The sequence below is a fragment of the Abrus precatorius genome, unplaced genomic scaffold (genome assembly GCF_003935025.1).
Source record: "Abrus precatorius isolate BTA unplaced genomic scaffold, Abrus_2018 Scaffold6, whole genome shotgun sequence".
Classification (NCBI taxonomy): domain Eukaryota; kingdom Viridiplantae; phylum Streptophyta; class Magnoliopsida; order Fabales; family Fabaceae; genus Abrus; species Abrus precatorius.
In genome coordinates this window covers 23,654,425-23,677,127 of record NW_020874406.1, presented here as the reverse complement: position 1 = coordinate 23,677,127, position 22,703 = coordinate 23,654,425, and the positions used below count along the sequence as shown (strand labels likewise).

The window sequence follows — 22,703 nt, the reverse complement described above, 5'->3', positions numbered from 1 at the left end:
TGCCATGATTTTTATTAAAATGATAAGGCTTATTAAGTTAACATGTGACAGCCTGTGTTTTACAAAATATAATTTTTGATAACATTGTCATAACTACTCACAAAAATACAAAAGCACTTGACAATTGCCAATTGTTATAATGGTGACATGACTTTACCTAGAATAACATGGCTTGCTAAAGGGGCACAGCTCGTGGTTAAGAAATTATACATTATAATAAAAGATAGAGTACTTTCCCTCATCCTAAGCATCTTAAGAAATCACTCTTTCACAAGTTTGATCCTTTACTTTCTTTAACTAAACCAAGGCAAAGAATCAAATCAAATTTTAGATCTACAGCTTTCGTGGTATTCATTATGACAAATGTGCTAACAAGTAGATGAATACAGAAAATAGACACAAACTTGTCACTCTGATCGATCATCTTATGCACAAACTAATACTAAAGACAACACCCTTTTGTGCTGGACGCCCAACTGTGGGGAACCAAGGAATATACATGTGTTGAATGTGTATAAAGAACCAGAAATTGGGTAAGGAACCATTTCGAGGAGTTTTTGCTCAGCTTTTCCATTTTCCTTTGCCATATTTCAAGAGAGAAGCATATAGTAGTTCATTCCAAGTATCAGGTACACCAGGCAAACACCAATGACTGCAATCTTGGTGTAGTTCAGCAGAGGTTCTTTCTGCTTCTGTCTTGTATTCCATTCGGTATATAGAAGGGTGTCCATCTTTTCTGTAATCTGTAAGCCTACTGATGTTCATATAAATCACTGGAATTTTCATCTTTGGGATGACATGTTCGAAAGCCCTCATTTTTGAGGGATACTTGCGTAAGTGTGTTCTATTAAATATTGGCTCGGTTTCTTTTTGGCACTGTCCTCCTGAATTCCATTGCCCACCCCTGAAACCAAATCAGAGGGTATTAGAATTTACTGATTCTGGTATAGCAGATGAATATGAATCAGCATATTGCTAATGTATGGTAAGATTGAATTGAAATCACCACCTAGGATAACATAATTAACCACTATAGGAGTATGAAATCTTGCATTAACCACTGAGTCAAAATTGTAAGTGGTTAATTTTATTGATAATGGATATGTTGTTAATTCTGATAAAATAGGTAATATTTATGGGAAGAGTTACATATCCAAAAGTATATTTATATGAGTCAGTACATTGCTAATCTACACTATTATTAATCAGGATTATGTTACAAAATCTATAAATACAATTTCAATAGTAAACAATATTCTGCAACTGGCCATTCATTAAGTTGACAACAATACATAATCAAATGATGTGGTTTTATTAAAATCCTGATGAAGTATTGAACCAATCACCTCAAAAATAATGTAGATAACATAGCTAAATATGTTTCACCCGGGAGGAAAAAATATTGAAGTAGCTAAAGAGGATCACAATAACTAGCCAAGAACTTTTTTATTATATCTCTAGAATTTGAAAATATATAAACTGATCTCATGCAATGTCCTGACTCAGATGTATACCATAACATGGTTCCACAATCTCATTCTTCCAACGAGGACATGTTCATTAATATATATAAATGAAAAGATGTACATGAGGATGAGTGAACACAGCAATAGTCAAAAACAACGAGATGGGAATATGGCCAGTTTGAATGCCTAGTTTTAAATAGTACATAATTTCCAGTCATAAAGCTAATTTAACTAATTTTAAAGCCTATATGTAAAGGGCGCAAATGACAGCAAGTCTCTATCAAAATTTGGAAGCCATGTAAAAGATCAATACCTGAAATGGGTGACTGAGTATCCTCTGAAGAAAACCTGAGTTCGATTAGCATCAATATTGTTGTCGATCCATCTAGCCCAAGTGGTCAATGCCCTTGTATATGCATCCAGAACTTTGAGTCTGGGGTATACATGGTTGCCTTCTTGATAATAGTCTTCTCTGTAACAGTACCAGATGACAGCAAAATCAAAAACCTTATATATTGCAAATAAGGATCACACATTGTGAGCACTACATGGGAAGAAATAAAATAGAGGAGTGAAGAAGACAAGAAATTAACATCTTGATTACAAATGATAACCAGTATAAGGCAGAAAATATATAGAGGATTGAAGAACATATCTTGATTGGAAACAAAATCTCATATAAAAACTTGTAAAACATGTGGCATCACCATTTGACAACAGGCTTAATTAATGCATAGAACCATAGACAATGTGAAGGAAATGATTACATAACAAACAGACTGAACTCACCCCTTAGATGTTTTCTCATGGGTCCACCAATGGCCTGTATTGAAGACTATGATGTCAGCATCATGGTAAGTAGTAGTGGTCTGGTCCATCAAATCCAATCTTAATGTCTCAGAAGACCCATTTATGCCTTTGAAAGTTGACTCTTGAACAATGAATGGTGAACTAACAAAATCTACTGAACAATTATAATCCTAAAAATATAGAAAAGAAAATTTTTCTGAGATATCAGTACAAAATATACAATTGGAAAAATCTCAAAGACAGAGAAGAAACTTGCCTCAAATCTAAAAGCGTAGACACCTTTCTTCTTAAATTCAGTTCTTCCTGAAATTTCAAAAACATGTTTCTTGTCCCTGATGCTTTGACGTAAGGTACACACCATGGACTCCCACATGTTCCTGTTCAGTGAATCCCCCACAAAAACTAGCCTCTGTCCTCGTAACTTTTCCAGAAAATCAGTTGCATTCAAACTGAGAGATGACATCAATAATTAACAAACATAAGCATTAATACATTGTATGGTTTAAAATGACTGCTACCATTTTGATAATTGCAGTGACTATAAACCAAAACTGAGATTAAAGTATGAACACCAAATGCTGAAAAAATAAACCAAGTTGTTAATATCCCAGAATTAAACACCACCCGGCCTGAGTTTCACTGACTCTGATTGCAGAGTACTCTGTATTGCAAGTAAATCACTACATCCCATTATCCCACCTGTTAAATCATATAATTCAAAGCCTACTCTACTGAAAACTATTAATACTCAAAGAGTCTTGGAGTGATGGCAGGGTAAGGGATGGTGAGGGAACATGCCCCTTGTTTAGTTTAAAACTCGCAATGGAATGCAAGTGAAACAATTCTCCCTCAAACTAACTTTTTGTTCCTTTCCAAATTGTGGGTAATGGAAAGGAATAGGTCTTCTTTCAATTTAAAATCCTGTCAGATACCCATAAATTGAGTTAATTTTTTTTAATAAAGATTATATTGAAAATTCAACCAAGTCAACAAGCATTATGGTCCTTGAAAATGTACCTCACTCACAATTTTGTCTCTTATCTAACATAATTCAGTTCTCAAATATTCAAACTTGTTGAACTTGCTCCTTTGGCTATCTCTCGAGGGGGGTAAGGCAAAATGACTGTAATATAAAGTCAGAAATCACACACATTATTTTAATGAGTTACATTTCCAGCGACCAAAGTACAACGCCTATGATCACTTACCTCTCCCTTGTCCCCCTCAATAAAATTCCAAACACAGGAAATGCACCTCTTTTTCCCTTCTCTCCCTTCCTCTCTATGTTATCTCATTCACTTCTCTTCACATTTCTCCCATTGTCTTAATTAAAACTTTAAAGCATTTATAATGAGGACCAAGTTGCTGTTTAATATTCTTCACACTAATTGTTCACCAGCAAGCTTTCATTCCTCTAATTTATTATTAAAATCATATTGCATCTTTCTACTCCTTATTCTCATTCATATAATAATACATACAACTTGCCTTTTTATATATTTTCTTCTATTCTTAATTCTAAATTAGTAACGTTTCTCAGTTGTTAGTAACTAAAAAATAGTAAGAATTAACATCATACCTTGGAATGTCACACCCATTTGGCTGCCATTTCCATTTCACATATTCACTATCCGGCCTCCCATTAAGATGGCAATCAAAATCCCTATCAATGTAGGGACAAGAACCCAAGGGATAGTATGGCTTTGAATCATCTCTCACCCAATTCCCATCAAAGATATCACAGTTCCCACGGAAACCACCCTGCACCATTCCCTCTTTTTGTGAAGCATGACGAGGAGCAATACTAACCCTCACATTATTACTCTCCTTAACTAACCCCTCTTCACACATTCCCACCACACCACCCCCACCAATGCATGAGGAATTCCGCACGTGGGAATCATCCTTCCCTGACACAGTACTAAGATTCAAAGAACAACAATGTCCTTCCTCAGCATGCAAGCTTGCATTTTCATGAGTTCCATTAAGATTCCCCAAAAGGGTCTTCTCCAAACCCTCCCTTGACACATTCACTCCGTCAACCCTCTGCAGAGAACTCACAGAAGCATTGGCCACATTGAAAGAATAAGAACGGGGTGTTGAGAAGGGAAAATGCCAAGAAAAGGAAGAATTTGAATCAGACCCTTGAAGAAAGAGTTGAACTTTGGGAATCGTGAGAGAAGTGTTATTGAGCAAGAGAAGCGTGAGAAAAATGATAGAAACTCCAACGCCTAAACTGAACCCAGAAATCACCTTTCTCCTCTGAGACATAAAGTGTTCAGAAAATGCAAGTCTCTTTGAGTCCATGCAGATTTTCTTATACTGATGAACGATGACACAGCAAACACGATAGTAACCGTTTAGATGAAGCAACAACGTGTTTCGGGGTTCACAGTTCACAGATCAGTGTCGTTTTGAAACAGAGAAAAAGGGCTTTCACTGAACATGAGCATGGAAATAAAGAGAGAGAGAGAGAGAGAGAGAGAGAGAGAAACAGTGTCATTAGCCGCAATCATATATGTAACAGAAAATGTTTAGTCCATTCATGATGCATCATTTTCTACATTTTCGCACCGTCAAATTTACCTTTTTTAAAATATTTAATGTTAAAATGAGTGGTACAAATAAATATTTTGTAACTGAAATTGATAGAAAATAAAAATTTTTGAGGAAAACAAAATGGTTAAAATTGTATAGATTTGGTTCTATCCGACAGATTCAGCGATCTGTTATTAGCAATTTGAAATGAGAGAGTTTATCTCACTCAAATTTTTAAAATTATTTCCTTCCCTTAAACTGAATAGCCTTTAGTTAGGTTTTTAAAATTCAAATTTTGACGCAACAGTTGTCCCATCTGTGATGTACACACAGGCTGCCCCAAATCAGTTGTACGGTTGTGAAATTTCTTTTATATCCTCAATTTTTATCTCACTCGATTTCACAGAAAAAACATTTTATAAAATTACGTTAAATTATATTTTAACATCAAAATTAGAATTTAAAATGAAAAGACATTTAAATAAATTTGACACTAATTCAAACACATTATTTAAGATTACAAACTTTAAAAAATTATTTTATCAAGCACATCCTATTAATCACTTAATAATATGAAAGTAATCAAAAGTAATAAACTTGTATAAGTTTAAAAAGATGACAGATAATGGAAATAAATGTCATTGATTTGGACACTACGCGGCATTTACTATTTTTATCAACGTTTTGGATAATGAAGATCACACCCTTGTTCCAAAATAGTAATAGTGATGAAAGAGGTTAAGGGGTAGTTTCGTCAATGAAGAAAAGGGGCCCACCAGCATTGGGTTCTTCGTCTTCGAGGCCCAAAAGAGAGCGAAACAAATTGACGAAAAATATTGCAAGCAATGGCACTTTTTAAAATACATCTTTTATTATTAATTAAAAATTATAAAAATTCACGTAATTTTTTATTTTTAATAAATTTTAATCAATAGTAAAAATGTGTTAAAAATATATATAAGTTAGCTGGAAATAAATCACGCCGACGCCGACGCCGACGCCGACGCCGACGCAACCTTTGTGACACGTGGCGTCTCCGAAAGGGTACAAACATTCGAGAAAGGGCATGTCATGTGGTGGTGGGTGGCGTTGCGTAGCAGTAGCACCGACGAAGTACATGCAATGTGATGGAGACACGTGGAATCCTTGGACAGTGAGCGTCATGATTTGGTTTGGGCAAAGGGAGCACACAGCTGTGAGCACACATGCGAACTTACCCTTTATAGGGTATGTTTAACCCTTGTGGTGAGGATGGCGCGAATAGCCACCGTGAGCTTTGCAATTTATTAATAACGTATCACTTTTATTATATTTTTAGGCTTTTGTTTTGTTTTAGATGTGATTTGTGAAGTTAGAACAGGTTTCATTCTAGAATTGTGAGCAAATATTTAAAATACAGTATACTTAAGAATATGACAATTTTATATTTGGATAAGGTTTTAAATATAATTGATTTTTAGGAAAGTCCTATTCGTGTGTTTTATTTAAATGTTATCGCATATTATAAGAATGAAATTAATAAAAAGATAAAATTGGTAGAAGGTTGTTTCCTAAGTAAGTCACAGAGGGTCAAATATAGTTTGGAGTCGTACATAGCTGGCCCATATACACTGCTCCTAACTCGGACAGATCCACTCATCAGCTTGTATTTTCTATATTTATTTATACAGTAAACGTTTCAAAGCAAAAAATAAAATAAAATAATTGTAACGTCTAAAATTATTAGGACTCTTATTGATTAATTTTTTAGGCTATTGTTTAAGGAATCAATACATGAAATTGGTTTAGAAAAAGGGAAGAAAATTATGGTGCAGAGTTTGGTCGTTCCACAAAGCTGTGACTACTGAGGTTCTTGTGTTCTATGATGATTTAAATACAATGGCTAAATGAAATTGACCAAAAGAGCATTCAAATGATAAATCTAAAAAGAATGGGAAATTAGTGATGGGAGAAATGACATTACGGAAGAAAGAAAACAAATTTGAGGAACATAAAAATAAGTTGATGAACTAAATTGAAATATAGATTAAATTTAACGGATAAAAAATACTAATTTTATATGAATTTATATTTTAAAATATTAAAAAATTATAATTTAGCAATAAATTATAATATATATTTTTTCTAATCAACTCTTCGATAATTTTCATTAATTAAAATTGAAAAATGTCTCATTCCAAATTTTCATCCTTAATTTTTTATTTTTTTTTAAGTTTAGCATACAGAATTTAAATTTTCCACCTGTATATTTCACACAATGCTAAACGATGTATTATAATTTTTGTTTATCACACCTCACTTGCCTTTTTTTTCCTTTCTATTTAAGTTGCTCATTTAAAAGCATAAGTATGCCACAAATCATAAGGTACTTACAAATTATCTACCAACGAAAGATCACCATTCACCAGCAAGGACCAGCACACTGATTGTTGATCCAAGAGATATCCACTACAATCTAATTTATTAGACTTTAGGGTGAAGATAAGCTAAAGAAAAATAATCAATTAGCCACCAAGACAAACAGCAAGAACAGGTTAAGTGCAACTACATACAATTTTCTAACATTGATTCAAAATTTTTCTGAAGCAACTAAATCAACATTCCAACAAAGAAGATACTTATACATGACTTTCCCTTTTTCTTTTTACAGATGAATACAAGCATTACATAGCTATTGACACTAAAGACAATGTCATTTTTAACAATTAAACTACACCTTTCAAACAGGGAGCTATAGTGGAAAACCAAGATGCTTGTCACCTAGGGCCAGAAAGCTCCATGGCTTCTATAATGAGTGAAGATTCCTCTATCAAATCTGAATATCTTTGAGGGGGATTCTCACAAGACCGATACCGTGGCGTTTCAATCCTCTGTGAGGCCTCCCATCTCTCAGCTAAGCCATCCCCTTCCAACATCTTTAACACTTCTGACATCTTGGGGCGGTGTGAAGGATTGAATTGTGTACACAAGAGAGCAACCTGAACCATTTCTTCTAATTCAACCAGGTCAAAGTTGCCCTTCAGATCTTTATCGACCATTTGACTTAATCTTCCATCCTGGTGGAGCTTCTTAACCTGAAAGTTGTTTGATTCACATTAAACAAAAGAATGGTCATTGAAGAGAAAGAAAATTTATTTTTTAGAACCAATTACTTATACCAAGAAAAAGTAAATTGCAGCTTAAGGGGCTAATTTTTTTAAAACCAGCTCCTGTTAAGAAGTGAAACTACTCTCAAGTCCACCATAATTTCTAGGGAGACAAGGTATCTCCTATTAGTCCTATAAGAGGAAAATTGTTCACAGTGCCAATTTATCATTCATTGTAAGTTATGGAAATAAACATACTTCTAGAACTTGTAGAAGTTTTATATAGTAACTAAACGAGAGAAAAGATGTTGAGAAGAGTGAAAGTCTGTAGAAAGTACCCAATCAAGCATAACACCTTTCTGGTTTGTTGCTCGACCAAAATCTAGAGCCTTATGACCTGTGATCAGTTCAAGCAGCAAGATTCCAAACCCAAACACATCAGTCTTTTCTGATGATTGGCCAGTGGATAAATACTCTGGAGCAATGTGACCAACAGTGCCACGCACAGCAGTGGTCACATGTGAATCTCTATGATCAAGAAGCTTAGCTAAACCAAAATCACCAACAACAGCTTCAAAATCTTCATCAAGCAATATGTTGGCCGCTTTGACATCACGGTGAATAATTTTAGGGTCACATTGCTCGTGCAAATAAACCAACCCTCTTGCTGTACCTAAAGCTATTCTCTTCCGCCTTGTCCAATCTAAAGCTGGCCGACCATGAATATGGTCTGGTATATAAAAAACCAAAGCCAAATAAGGTACAGTTTAAAATGATCTTGAGGAATTGAAGTATAATTAATAAATCATAATCAGCTTAAGAAAATGGTTCCTTAGCAAACCCAAAAGAGAGAGAGGACACAATGTGTCTGTCAAGGAAGCCTGTGATAGCAATTCTTTAAATCTGTTAGCATGAGAAAGGTAATTTGTGCAAATTTTCCATGCTAAGCAAAGATCAAATTTAAATATATGGATTTATGAAGTTGAAAAGAGGCAATTGGTATAAACACATTAGTAGCAAAGTTTGATACTGTAATTGATACCTTAATTTTGGTTTTTATACTCCGTTAATTCTATGATTTAACTATACATAATGTTAAGATTGATATATTTTGTCAACCAATCCATTTTGCTTCATAAATTATCAAGTCTAGATTGGGTTTGAATCGGCTCCAGAGAAATGACTCTATCAAAATTTCAGGTCGGATTGGGGCAATGATAAACCTAGCCATGTACACCCCTAATTAGCAATCAAGGTGGCCAACATTAGATTCAACCCACCTCTTATAGTGAAAGTTTAGTGAGCTAACCTTTTAATCTAGAGGCTACACTGCCATTTGGCATATATGGATAAACAAGAAGTCTTTCATTCTGAGTACTGCAAAACCCTGAAAGCCTCAGAAGATTCCGGTGGACAGCCAAGCTTATTGTCTCAACTTCTGTCTGAAATTGGATCTCCCCACCAGCTGCATTATAGTCCTTTAACCTTTTAACAGCCACAACAGCCCCATCATTCAAGCATGCTTTGTAAACTATTCCAAAGCCACCTCTTCCAAGAATGTTCTTTGAGTTGAAATGGTCTGTTGCAGCTCGGAGCTCTTTGAATGAAAATCTTTTTAAATGACCAAGGCGCACCTCTGGGTCATAATGCTCTGTGAAGTAACAAACTTTTACTGAAAATGCAAAGAATAAAGAGAATCCAAATAATAATAAAAGTAATATGAAAGTGAGTGAACACACGTGCACACACTATTCCTTTGTCAAGTGCAAATTAAATATCAAAGAAAGAGATAATGAAATGAGAACTCTAGAATGCATGACATGGGAAGTTGGGAACACAACATATGTTAACAAAGCAAGTAGTGAGTGATTTCATAACCATATGCTGTGTTCAACTATAAAATGCATGATATACCAATGTGAACTGCTTGTCATCCGTTTAAAGATCATCCAAATGTTATGAATTACATATACCACAAGCAGCAACCTTAACTCTCAAATTCCACCTTCTATAATATTGATTATGTTTTACTCCATATTAAATTTCACAACTAGAATTCAAATTTTTTTTCAAGCAAAAACAGAATTGTGACAGTTTAAATGGCTCGTGTTCAAAAAATCCACCATAAGACGAAGTTGCAAGGGTCAGAAACAGACAAGAATCCATTGGAAGCAACATATACTAGTATTAGATTAATTTGGAACAGGTCAATCAACTATGACTGTGCAATAATCTTGAAACAAAGCAAGCATTTGAAGATGTGAATTCCTTTGAAATGAATTCCTAGATGATTGTGTGCTCCTAAAAGTGCAGTGATGATCATCAGATTCTTCACAAATTTTGCCACAAAGTACACTAACAGTGTGTTAGATATACAAGGAAATAGAAGTATAAAAGGAAAGCAAAGGAGGCTTTAGCAAGGACTAACCATTGACATCAAAGAATATCTGTTGGTTGTGTCTATACCGCCACCAAACAAGAAACCCAACTATTATCACAATGACAAAAGCAGCACCAAAACTTGCACCAAAAGCAAGTGCCACGTGATGACTTTTTTTACCAGAGTCTGATTGGGCTAGAAAACCAAAATCATCACATCTAATCATATCATACAATTATTAGAAATAAGAAAATTGAAAGTAGACATGAAAGATAGATGTCATTCACACCTCTTAGTGCATCGGGTGGGAAGGAAAGTGGCTCTGGTAAAACAGTAGAACAGTTGTTTGCTTTTGGACCACAAATCAATGGGTTACCCACAATCCTGAAGTAGGCATTAGAGCAAGAGATAAACTACACTTGGTTGTGCTTGTAAAGTTGAATATAGAACTAAAGATGAAGAAAGCTGAAATGGACTTACTTTAATGTTCTTGTTGATATTCTTGGCAAGGAACCACTCAGATTGTTGTAGGAGAGGTCCCTACATATATTTTCATTTCATAATTATTAATACACCCTTTTTTAGAGAGAAAACAATGCTTTTAATCAGCCCTAGGGCCTTGTAGGTATAAAAAACTAAGATAGGGAAAGAAAGAAAATGAAAGAATGGCCTAACAAGGAATAAAGACCTACACGAGGGTTAGACCTTCAATGTTGCTAAGAGACTGAGGACAGGATCCTGTAAGGCTGTTATTATTCAACCGCCTAGCATGCACATAAGACAATTGAAATGGACTTAGAAGCACATTTTCATAAGCCATCACTTACGAAAGTATCAAATTCACAATCTGCAACAATTAACATGTGTATGATATAAATGCTTTTGTAACTTACAAATAATTAAGGTTCTTGAGGGCCCCCAAAGAACTGGGTATCTCACCACTAAATGCATTATTGGAAAGATCAAGTGTCTGAAGCTTTTCCAGGTTTCCTATTGCAGCAGGAATCTGACCAGACATGGCATTATTCTGAAGCAACCTGTACATGTTTAGAATTAATTAAGCAGCAATGTAATTGCCTTCACTTATTCTGCTAATAACTTTTTGGGATGTCTAAAGAGTGTAGACTTGATTAATAAGAATCAAGAGGCACTAATGTCAAACCAACCTACATCCAAAGAAAAACCCAGATATGAAGAATCTTAATAAGGAATAACATATACTTACACAGATTGTAAGTTAGTAAGGTTTCCAATCCCAGGAGACAGTGTACCAGACAAGTTCTGACTGGGCAATCCCCTGATAAGGAAAAAAAAAAACTTTTAAGTAAAAATCAAACTAGCAAAAGTTATTTGGTTCATTTTCTAATCAAGACCCTTCGAAACTTGTTCACCACTTTTAAGAACACTTAAAATCTAAGCAACTTACAATGCAGAAACGTAGCCATCTGGGGAACATGTAATCATCCTCCAGCTACATGGATCAACAGAATTAATATCCCAATTCTCCAGGACATTGTGAGGATCAATCAAATCAGTCTTTATGGCCATCAGAGCTACAACTGTTCAAGGAACAAACAGAAGTGGGTAAGAACTTTCATCTGAAAAATCTTCTATATTTCCAGCACAGAAATAAAAAGAAAATCGATGAACCCAACAAAAATTAAAGTAAAATTGGCAAGTGAAGACCAGCCCCAGACCCCAACCCTTTAGGTAAAATACCCTTAGGTCTCTGCTGCTATTTTATCATAGGTTATTAGGTAGTATTTAAATTCTCAAGGAAAACAAAAAGGAAAAAAGACACGAAATAGCATCTTCCATCAACCTTAAGCTTCCAGCCACCGTACCTACTAGTTTCCAGCATAATTAAATTGGCCAATATGCTCAATCTTTGTGCCTTAAATTACCCAATTTACAACCTTTCTCTTCAAAAGTTTTGCCGAACATCCCAAAGAATAAAATGCAAAGAAAAAAGAACCCAAGAAAAGTTAACCTTCATAGTTTATGCCAGAAGGAGAAAGAGCAGCAGAAGAAATCTCCATCATCATCGGAAGAAGCAAACCCAATAGCCAGAAAACAAAACTACAAAGTTCCATTCTATATTATCAGTTCAGTAACTGTGTCTCCCTTACAAAACCAGTGACCAGTGCTCAAAGCCACCATAATTAACAACTGGACTCCTCATTCTCACAAACAAGGTTGAGTCTGTATCACCTTATCCAAACAGAAAAAGCCACTTTTTGGAATCAGATTCCCACAAAGCAAGCCCACTCTCACCAAAACAGCAACTTTACTTAAGACCCAATTCAATGAACATCAAACCAACAGAACCCAGATGCCAAAATTGCTTTTTCCTTTCTTTTTTATTTTTCACCAACTTGAAAATGGAGAATTTGAATCCAACCAACTCAAACGTGGAAACGCCAGAAAGAGCAAAACTTGATTGAGGAAAAACACAAGTTCAAGGCTGAAATTCTGAGATCCTTGAGATCTGTGAATGGTGGGTTTGGTTTCTATAAGGTTTGGAAAGTCCCCACAAATTCCATATGAGATTGTCGTTGGTTTCTAACCCACCATCTCTGATAGCTCCCGGTGATTCCACTACTACCATTATCTTCTTCTTTCTTTTGCAGTTGCAGAGAATAAAAAGGAGCTGAGCATGAAACACGTTCACAACCAAAGAAAGAACCAAACACAGGACAAAACAAAATGCCAAAGTGGACGCAAATGTTGATGCACAAGAAGCATAACCATTAACCAGTGACCAAAATTACTTTCAAAATTAAAAGTTAAAAAAAAATCTCGAATAATAATATAAAAAAAAAAAAAAGAATTTTTGGGTTTTGGAAAAATTGGAGATTGGAGTAAAGGGATGTGTGGGATTGATGAGAGAGAATAATGGGAATAAAAAATAAAAAATGGTTGCAGGCTGGTAAGTGTTTTTGGACAGGTCACGTGGTTGGATTGTCTCATCCTTTGTTTGCTTTTGGCTTGAAAATATAACTTTTTCAGAATTTGGGAAAAACAAATACCAATTGATGTATGAAACAAATCACATTCTGCAGTCTGCACCCATGAACTCATGGCCCACCATGCTAAACTGCGCCTCTCTTTGTTTAGTAAAATTAGGAGCAATGCAATCATCCATTTTATTAATTTTAGTTTGATAGTATATGTTTGTTTTTCGTATATTAATTTATCTTTTAAATAATAAAAACTTAAAGTAAAAAACAATACAACATAATAAATAAGAGAATAATTTCTAAAAATATTCCAATTTAAAATATTCTGGTTTGTTTAATTGGTTGATTTTCCTTAAGGTTTGTACACAAACAAATTAGAAATTTTTACATCACTTATTGCATTTTCAAGTTTGGTCACAAGTCTTGGCAATAAGGAGTGTGTATATTTAAATTAGTTTACTCAATGCTACTCAAACGACATGTTTAAATACATATGTGGATAAATAATAAATCTATAAACAGCTTCAGATGGTTGAGCATTTATCCATGCATGACCAAGCTTCAGATGGCAAAATCAGAGAGTACATCTACATGGCACATACATATCACATCAAGAGGATGAAACAATTGGGTACAGTAATTTTTGCACATCTATGTTTCATTTATCTTCTCTGTTTTAGGAAATACGACAAAAAAAAGGTAATGTAATGTTAACAGTAACATCTGCATGAATAAAGCAGATTGCTGTAATCAAAAGAATAAAAAAAGAAAAGAAAATGAAGAGAGCTAAAATACGCCGGGGGTGGAGGCTCAGGAACTGTATGAAGTGTGGTTATTCTTTTGTTGGATAGTGTGGAATTGGAATCTCTACAGTACGCTTGCCGCGACACTCGCCTCATGCCTTGCCCTTTTGCTCGTATCTCCCCTTTTCTTTAATGAATTTATTGTTTCTTTTATTTATTTTTAATCCTTCTAAATTTATTAAGACTATTGATTTATTTAAGTGGCAAGAAAATTCTTAATAAATAGAATAGAATAAATAAATATTTAAAAATGATAAATAAGTCTATTAACTTTGACTTGAATTAGTTCAATTCTTAAAAGTTAATTTATGGACGATATTTTGCGTTTTAATGTTGTATACACGTGGTGTAGACAGGTATTTGTTTGTCGCTTTAAAGGGTAAAGTTGAGCAAAGCACAGCCACGAGGTGTGGAAATTTAACATGTATTAATTTTCAAATAGAAAATTGCAGTACTTTACTAACCTCTCCCTCATTAATTTATGTAACACAATCATAATTATTGAACTGCCCCATAAGTTTACAAACCCAATTCCAAGGGTATTTTTGTCGCATTGGGAAAGCTGAATATTCCTTGCGTACTATAACACCGTATTTTCTTTTTATTTCTTTATTCTATTCATCCTTCGTTAAAACGATAGTTTCGTATTTTAATGGTTAGTTGATTTTTTTTTTTTAATAAATATCTTTTTGTATGTTAAAGTGATGAATAGTTCTTTAAAATAAAAAACAGTGAAGTGAGAATTAATATAAAAGAGCAAAATTGGTACTTATACTTGAACTACTGGAGTAAGATGGAGACAAGACTGTGAAACACTTAACTGGCCATGGCTTTGAGAACTGATAAGAATAAAATGGCTGATTGAATATTTAATGCTATTTGGAATGAAGAACGTAGCATCCAACCATCCTAGTGCAAATTACACATTTATCTCATTCTATTTAACATTGGATTCAAGAATTAAAAATTTTAATATTTTATTAGTTTGAATATTTATAATTATTCATTTTTAACTAAAAATTATTATATTAGAGATAAAAAAAATATATAATTAATTTGTGACTAAGGATTGAGGTGGATTACTTGGAGTGGACCGTTCAAATTGTTGGTCCCCATGTATGTACAAATATTATTATTTTAAGAACATGGTGCGGATAAAATGGGACTATTTATTTGGTTATTTCAACAATTATTTGGGGTGATTTAATGAGATTCGTTAATCCACAATAAAAGAAAAAAGGAATTCTCGTCAATGAAAAGGCAAATCCCAAATGTCGGAACTCAATCATTGAATCATCACGTAGGGTCCACCTCCTTTACTTCATTTCCATCATTCCCTTTAACTATTTAAATATACACTGAATTACTACTACTTATTGTATTACATGCAAATATTTAATACACTTGTATCATTTTCTTCATCATTTATATTTAAATTAACGGTATGATTCTGATACGTAGGGTGGATTAGAGTCCAAGTATTTGGCTACATTTGTTTATACTCAGAATGCATGTAAAATGTATTGACACTTAAATATGCCATATATTCTCCTTAGCTAGTTCAACTCACTCATCCACCCCCATGGTTTATGAATTCTTACATCTTCCAAAGTAAAACGTTTAGAGTCAAAATTTGCAAATACAAGGAAAATAATAAAGAGGAAATTAAAAAAAAATAATAAAGAGTGCAAACTTGGGGGACATAGCTTTTTGTCATTGCCTTAGGCTTTGGGTTATCCCTTCATGATAAGGGGTCAAAGTTAAACTTTGGTAGTAAAAAAAGGAGAGACAATAAACCTGCCCTTGTTGCCCACTGTTTCTCTCTGGCCCAGAGGCTAATTGATTGATTCCTCACACTGTTAAGTTTTAATTTTTTATTTACTCCGTAATATTTTTTATGTGATTTGGCTCCCTATCTTTAATCAAGTATGTTTTATTTTAATTTGTTTGGTAAAACTCTGATGAACATTTTTTTGTGGGTGCGCAACTTTATTGACCACAAGTTATCATACCAAGACAGGGTTCTGATGATGGGACCCAACCTAACCCATTCTCACACCAAACTCCTTCGCAGCTGAGCTCAATACAATATGCTTCATCTTTTACGTAGAAAAATATTAGTAATATATTTTCTTAAACATACTTTTTTACATATTCTTTATAATTAATTTATTTTAAAAATATCACATATATCTTATAAATTATTTTTGTAAAATCAAACTAATCACATAAAAAATATTAAAGAACAAATTATTATCGTTCTTTCTTTCTTTTATATATATGGCCAATCCGTTCTGATTCTACATCTACCCAACAAAAACGTTACATTTGGACTTGATAACAAGTTTTGATTTTAGGAATTCGTACGTTTTATATAACTTCGCTTTAACAATATTTATTTATTCATTTGCCTATATTTATATGTTCGTTTTCTTAAAAAAAAAAAAAAAAAACCTTAACGATTAGAGTGTTGTTGCATTATTCGTACTCTACTGGCCGACGTGGCCTACCAATGTCGAGCTCTGTGACATTATTGAGCAATTCCAAAAACCATCCCAAACATAAAGTAAGCGAAAAGAAAACTTTTCCAGTGAAAAGTTGAAGGTTGAAACTTTGAAAATGAAAAAGTTAGAGTGATAACTCATTAGCGTAATCTTAATTATATTTTATTCAAATAACAGTACTTAGTGATCACAAAGGAGGATGAAATTTCAAAATCATGCTTTGAACAAAAAATATAAGAGAAAAAACTTCTACATACATCATGGTTTGACAATTTTAAACATAAAACCAAACACATATTTTCATGATTGAATAAACTTAGACAATGAATTAAATATCAGACGAAGTTAAGGTTATTGTGTTAATTACATGAATACATGTGTTATGGGATTTAAGTTTATAATGTTGTGCTAGTGACAACATGTGTTTTACAAAATTTAGAACAATGAATGTTGCGTCTGGAAACACAAAAGAAGAGGATGAACATGATTATAAGTTAAGGGGGTCGTTAAAAGAGGGATAATCTCTTTGGTTAATAATGGGTAATTAGTGATGAAATTCCTTAGGATCCTAACAAAGTGTAAATTTAGAGTATGGAGTGGTGGGGTCATGGGTGAAGTCATGGAATAGAATGGAAGGCTCAATTGTCAATGTGGTCCAAAGAATCAGATATGAGCAACTTTGGCATTGGTTCCCATTCCATTATGTATCATTCAAAAATTCAAAGATCTCATTCCTTCTTTCAAATAGTTTATCCTTTTTTATTCGATTCTTCCAACTAAACTAATGACTCTATGCTGAATCGTTGAGACACCTTTGATCACGTTGCCACCCCATTTGTGTTTGACCTTCTTCTCATTTTATTTGTTCAAGGCCACACAACAATCCACTAACTACTCTCCACTACCACACAACACACATTTTTTGTTTCTTTTAGGGTGTTGTTCCTACTTCCTAACCTCTCTACCCGAAAGACTTTTGTTTTATTTTTCGTTACTTTCAACATCATCATCATTTTTAATTCCATTAAAAGTTTTGATAAGTTTATGTTTCGGATAAACCAACTTTGTTCTTGTCCACACTTGTTGGGCCATTTTGACATATTGTAGCCAAATTTTCTTTTAAAAGCCCACGTTAATTATGAATATCAAGTTCCAATGCAACTTGTTTATTGGGCGAAAGGTTGAATCCAACATTAGGCCTTGGCACTTCTCATTGATCCAAATAGCACAAATTAACACTGGAGTTACACCAATTATATTTTACGATTACCTGATTTAATGTTGGGATTGAATTTTACTTAGGCAACTTTATCTCAGCCTACCAATCACTCTTCACAAATGATCTTAGAAATAAGAGTAAATAATTAGTCCCAACAAATGAGACACTGTTATTGCAAAAGAAAGGTAACTGTTTAAATTTTCATTATTGTAAATATAAACATTTTAATTTAAGTTTCGGTTTTACTCTACTCAGAAAAAACAAACTAGCTTGACTATTGTCCTAAATTTCGTGCTCTCAAAAACCCCTTTGTCAAAATATTAATAATGAAGTCTAATTACATTGAATGAGATTGACTAAATGAATCATACAATGTTATTTAATCAGCGTTTTGTTTATCTAACTTTGAAACTGAAATTTACAATACTGAAAATTGAAATTTGTAAAGGTAAATAAAGCAAGCAAAGAAATAAATAAATAAAAACTGAAAAGAGAGATATGAGATAATGAAATGATAGCACAGCGAGGGATTAATGTTGAGAATAAATATTTTGGAAGACATTAAATATAATTCTGAAAATATGTAGATCCGCACCACTTGTTAAATATATGTAATGTAACAGTTTTTGAGGAATGTAAATAGTTTAATGTGGCAGTTCCACAATTCTCACTTTTGAAATCATATACTACAAATATATAAATAGAATGATTCTTGGCTGATACACTGCAGAAGCAGCACATGTTTTGCAGCATGATTTTGTCATCTACCAATAGGTTTGGCTTGTGTTCAAATTTCAAACTACTGTATTTTTGTGTTGATTTTCAAGTTCTTTGTTTTCCCCCCACAGGATGTTGCTAAAATCTCTTTAATTTTGTCCACTCCAAACGATACACAGTTTAGAAAATGAAAATCGACTATCAAATTATAGGTTGAGTAATAGTGAAAAAAAAAAGGTTAATTTTAAGAAACATTTGTGATCAAATTATGTAAACAAATTTCTGTATTAAAATTTTACTTTTGATCAAACTTAAGTTTCCAAAATTAAAATAATCTAAAACCTTTTGCAAATTATAGTTCTTGTTTTTGAGTGATGCTAATGAATATTTTAAATATATTAATAAAAAAATTAATTATTAAAGTTAATATAAAATTATATTAAAAATTTAGTATATATTTTAATAACACTTTTTCATTTAAAATCTTTTATTTTGACTTTCTTTACCAACACTATTTGTTAACATTCTCCTTATTTTCAGATCGTGAAACAGGAAAGGGGATGATGGGCTTATTAGAAATGAAGGGACCCAAATGCCTTTTAGGAAATTGAATCCATTTTATTGGTTAAACAAAGCCCAGTATTAAAGTGGGACTTTGGGGAATGTAGTAGACTCAGCCCTCTCTAACCTTGAAAGTGGCTTGTATTCTGAAGTGTTGAGCTTCTCAAAAAAGGCCTTGAAATGAAACGAACACATACACGAGTGTTAGTAGTGTTTAACCTCTGGGTTTCTTATTGGGCCTAAAAGTTGCAGTGTATATGACTCTCTTAACCATTCATGACTCATGAGTGACTGAAACAGGCAGAGTCTGCACTGTGTATTTGTCGTTCGTGCACTTCAAAATATATGGGATTTATATATGTTATTTTATTTTCTCTGTTTTTAAAACTCTTCGTAGGATAGAATTTATATTAAGCAAAATGAAAAGATAAATTTAGCGTATCTTATTAGTCAAACAAATGTTAAAAATAGAATAAGATATAAAAGAATTATTCTATCGTATTTGCTTATTTGAAGTCGATAAAATAGGTCGATTTGTTTAAATTTGCTAAATTATAGGATTTAAATTTTGAGAATAAAATAATTTTAGACTTTATTACTTTGACTCATCTAAGTTTTTATTTATCTCATGATTAATATGAGATATGTTAACGTCGAGTACCCGTAACGACGACTTGGAGGAAAATGGCTTCCAAATAAATTCTCTTCCCAGTGAACACGAAACAACCGAAGAAAAGGTTGAATTCTCTTAAATTTGTTGACTTAAGTAGTTGATGAAAATCAAAAGAGACAAAGACCTATAGGCTATAGCAACCGGCACACAACCTGCGGGCCACGCTGGTAGACAAATTCAACTAGAGTTTCTCCGTTGACCCCAAAAAAACTTTTTTTTTTGTTAAGCCCAAAAAAAAAAACATCTATCTACGCACACTTTGTCCACTTAACTAATTAATAATATGCATAAAAAGTAATTAATAGTAACACATTATTCATTCTATATTTTCACCATCTAAAAACTCACAAGTAAATCGAGAGACTATTTATTGTTATTTGAACGTGTCTATCCTCGGTTATCACTTTTATTTAAGTATAATAATTTTAAAACTTTTAAAATATTTCAATAGAAAAATAAAAGTAGTATTTTTTTAAAGTTAAATTTTATTTTATTTTATTTTCTAAATTTATTTTAATTCATTTAGTGTTCTAATTTTTATAAATTTTTTAAATTTTTTTTTTAAAGTGTTAACTTTATTAATATTTTTTATTTTTTATTTGATGTATTATTCATATACTATTCATTTTTTTTCTTTGAACTTTTATACATTGTTTATAATTTTTTTATTTACAGTATCAATTTTAACTTTCTCTTCACTTTTTGACGGTAATTATGACAACCTTTTCTTGTTGGTTAGAGGAGGAAGTATATCGTGATTATCCACCAATTTCTAAAATTCAAGCTGCTAATCTTTAACTTTAATCACAAAATTATTGTTTATACAATGCCAAAATTCACCTTATTCTTACAAAATGTGTAAATTATGTCATAATTGATACTTTGAAAAATATATTTCAGCAAAATAGTCTAAATGATAGTAATCCTACATAAAAGGTCTAAATTTTTCCAAAGCGAAAAAAAAAAAAACCTCAAAGTTTTTTAAAATTATGGTTAGAACTAGACCTATTATGTGAGTTGATTTACTTAGACTAATTCCTTTAGTTGAGCATGTTGGCTTGAAAAGGAAAAAGATGTAAAATTGAAGTTTTAAAAAATAAGATGATAAATATTACACAGAAGTCTATTCAAAAGACGATAAATATTGCACAAATAATATGCGTGATAGAAAAAGATAAAAAAATATTAATAAAGTTAATATTTAAAAAATGAATTATTTAAAATATTTGTAAATATTACATGACTAAAATGAATTAAAATTAAATTTAATGAAAATTAAATTTAATCATTGAGTTGAAAGACAAAAACACTAATTTTATCTAATATATTTTTTAAAATTATTAAATTGATTAAAAAATAATAAGTATTATTGATAAGATATTTAAATAAAAATAATAATAACCACTTAATATAAAAGTTATATTTTCAAAAGAATCTACCTTAGTGGATGAAAGATGACCCTTATATACAACAAATAAGGTTGTTTAGTGTAGAACAAATTCAATTAAAGTTCAGTTTAAATATACTTAAAAAAATGAAATAGTAAAACAAAACATATATTTTATAAATAAAAATCAACTTATGTTTTTTTATAAATTAAAATAAATATTTTGTATGTTTATTGTTTTTCTGTATAAAGATTTATCTAAATTTAGCATAAGTTTGAGAAAGTTAAGTAAAAAAATAAAAATAAAAAACAATTCTACTCAAATTGAGTTAAAAACCAACTTTAAAAAAATGATATTTTGCATACAAAAAATTATTCTTCTATACTTATTTTGGAATTTCCTTTCATATGTAAAAATATTATGATTGTCAGTTGATTGAAAATATATTCAGAATTTAGGTGTAAATTTTGATATTTGGCATATTTTAACGACCATATGTATTTTTTATTTTTTATTTTTTTACGTTTAAAGTAAGATATTTGTTAGTATTGCTTTTAATTTTGGAAATTATAATATAATATAATCATCAAGATGTTGGTGTTATATACGGTGACCAATAAAATGTAATGTTTTCATAGAAGGAAATTGAGCAGCGTTATTGGTTAGCTATATAACTACTCCTTTATTAGATTTGGGTCTTCAATTTAGTTGGTAAGACTTTTGTTGAAATGCTACCTTTTGATAGCAGAAATTGTTATACATAATTTATTCTTGTTAGTTTAGAAAAATATTAGTTTTGTTTTTGGTCGCCTACTTAGCACATTAATCTTTAACTTTACTAATGAAAACTATTTATATTAAATACACGTTTTTTAATAGTTCAGACCTTCCAAAATAACAAATAATAAGAAATTATTTTCAATTGAAAGATATTTTTTGTCACGGTATTATCTTTGCTTTTAAGGTTTAAGACGCCCTCTTAGCAACTTAATCTCAAAGTTCACGAAGTTGTATTAATGTTTCGGCGAAGAGCCTAACATTAAATATCAGTGTCATCCTAAACTTTTGATTGTCCGAAAGTAACTTTTCTTCACAGATGAAATTAGCGCTTCAGTTTTTTTGAAGTCATTTAATATGTCTTTAATTCCATAAATAATTGGCTAGTGAACTACCTTAATCAAACTATAATGATTTTTGTTACCTGAATATACATTAACCATGCAAGACAAATACACAATTTTTTTAGTTCTTATTTAAGAGACGTCATAGAGTAATTCCACGCTGAGATATAACCAATATCGACACAACATGAGTTATGCACGGGTTGTGTGAACCCGGTTGGGCTGCATGGTAAAATACAAATCGATATATTAAAAATTAAGTATAAAATAATTAAAATAGATTACTTTGAAATCAAAATGTTTTTATTTCATGATTGATAAACTCACTTAGCCTATTTTCTCAGCACATTTTGGGTATTACTTTACAAATAAAATTTTAGTCTAATTTTTCAACTTACATATATACATGAGTGATGATACTGGATAGTAAGTGTCAAATTTGAATTTTTTTTAATAATTTTTTATAAATAAAACATT

At 32.0% G+C, this 22,703-nt stretch overlaps 2 protein-coding genes across 3 annotated transcripts; both read right to left on the bottom strand.

The window, feature by feature from the left end:
* Positions 1–508: 508 nt before the first annotated feature.
* On the bottom strand, positions 509–4,674 carry LOC113870432 (protein trichome birefringence-like 2). Its single transcript, XM_027507024.1, has 5 exons — positions 3,856–4,674; positions 2,533–2,725; positions 2,256–2,446; positions 1,780–1,938; positions 509–904 (listed from the first exon to the last, which is right to left on the bottom strand). Exons 1-5 carry the CDS (start codon positions 4,581–4,583, stop codon positions 562–564), a joined length of 1,614 nt encoding a protein of 537 aa, XP_027362825.1. The 5' UTR covers positions 4,584–4,674; the 3' UTR covers positions 509–561.
* A 2,444-nt stretch (positions 4,675–7,118) lies between these two features.
* LOC113868645 (protein NSP-INTERACTING KINASE 3) lies at positions 7,119–13,249 on the bottom strand. 2 transcript variants are annotated; one of them, XM_027504425.1, is made up of 11 exons: positions 12,271–13,246; positions 11,707–11,839; positions 11,506–11,577; positions 11,174–11,317; positions 10,973–11,044; positions 10,761–10,820; positions 10,570–10,664; positions 10,329–10,475; positions 9,210–9,551; positions 8,239–8,630; positions 7,119–7,888 (listed from the first exon to the last, which is right to left on the bottom strand). In XM_027504425.1, the coding sequence occupies exons 1-11, from the start codon at positions 12,371–12,373 to the stop codon at positions 7,571–7,573; spliced, it is 1,878 nt and encodes a 625-aa protein (XP_027360226.1). In that variant the 5' UTR covers positions 12,374–13,246; the 3' UTR covers positions 7,119–7,570. The 2 variants fall into 2 exon arrangements, with proteins under 2 accessions (XP_027360226.1, XP_027360227.1); XM_027504426.1 differs by having other exon boundaries at positions 7,353–7,888; positions 10,329–10,466; positions 12,271–13,249.
* Between the last annotated feature and the right edge of the window lie 9,454 nt (positions 13,250–22,703).

Bases quoted from the DNA above. Each gene is read 5' to 3' on its own strand.
- LOC113868645 (XM_027504425.1), bottom strand. From the start codon at position 12,373: ATGGAACTTTGTAGTTTTGTTTTCTGGCTATTGGGTTTGCTTCTTCCG. The intron at 11,318-11,505 runs GTAAGTATATGT...AAACATGTACAG, and splicing joins CTTACTAACTTACAATCTGT to GTTGCTTCAGAATAATGCCA. The intron at 10,665-10,760 runs GTAAGTCCATTT...TGCCTACTTCAG, and splicing joins ATATCAACAAGAACATTAAA to GATTGTGGGTAACCCATTGA.
- LOC113870432 (XM_027507024.1), bottom strand. From the start codon at position 4,583: ATGGACTCAAAGAGACTTGCATTTTCTGAACACTTTATGTCTCAGAGG. The intron at 2,726-3,855 runs GTATGATGTTAA...GTCATCTCTCAG, and splicing joins AATGGGTGTGACATTCCAAG to TTTGAATGCAACTGATTTTC. The intron at 2,447-2,532 runs GCAAGTTTCTTC...CTATATTTTTAG, and splicing joins TCTACGCTTTTAGATTTGAG to GATTATAATTGTTCAGTAGA.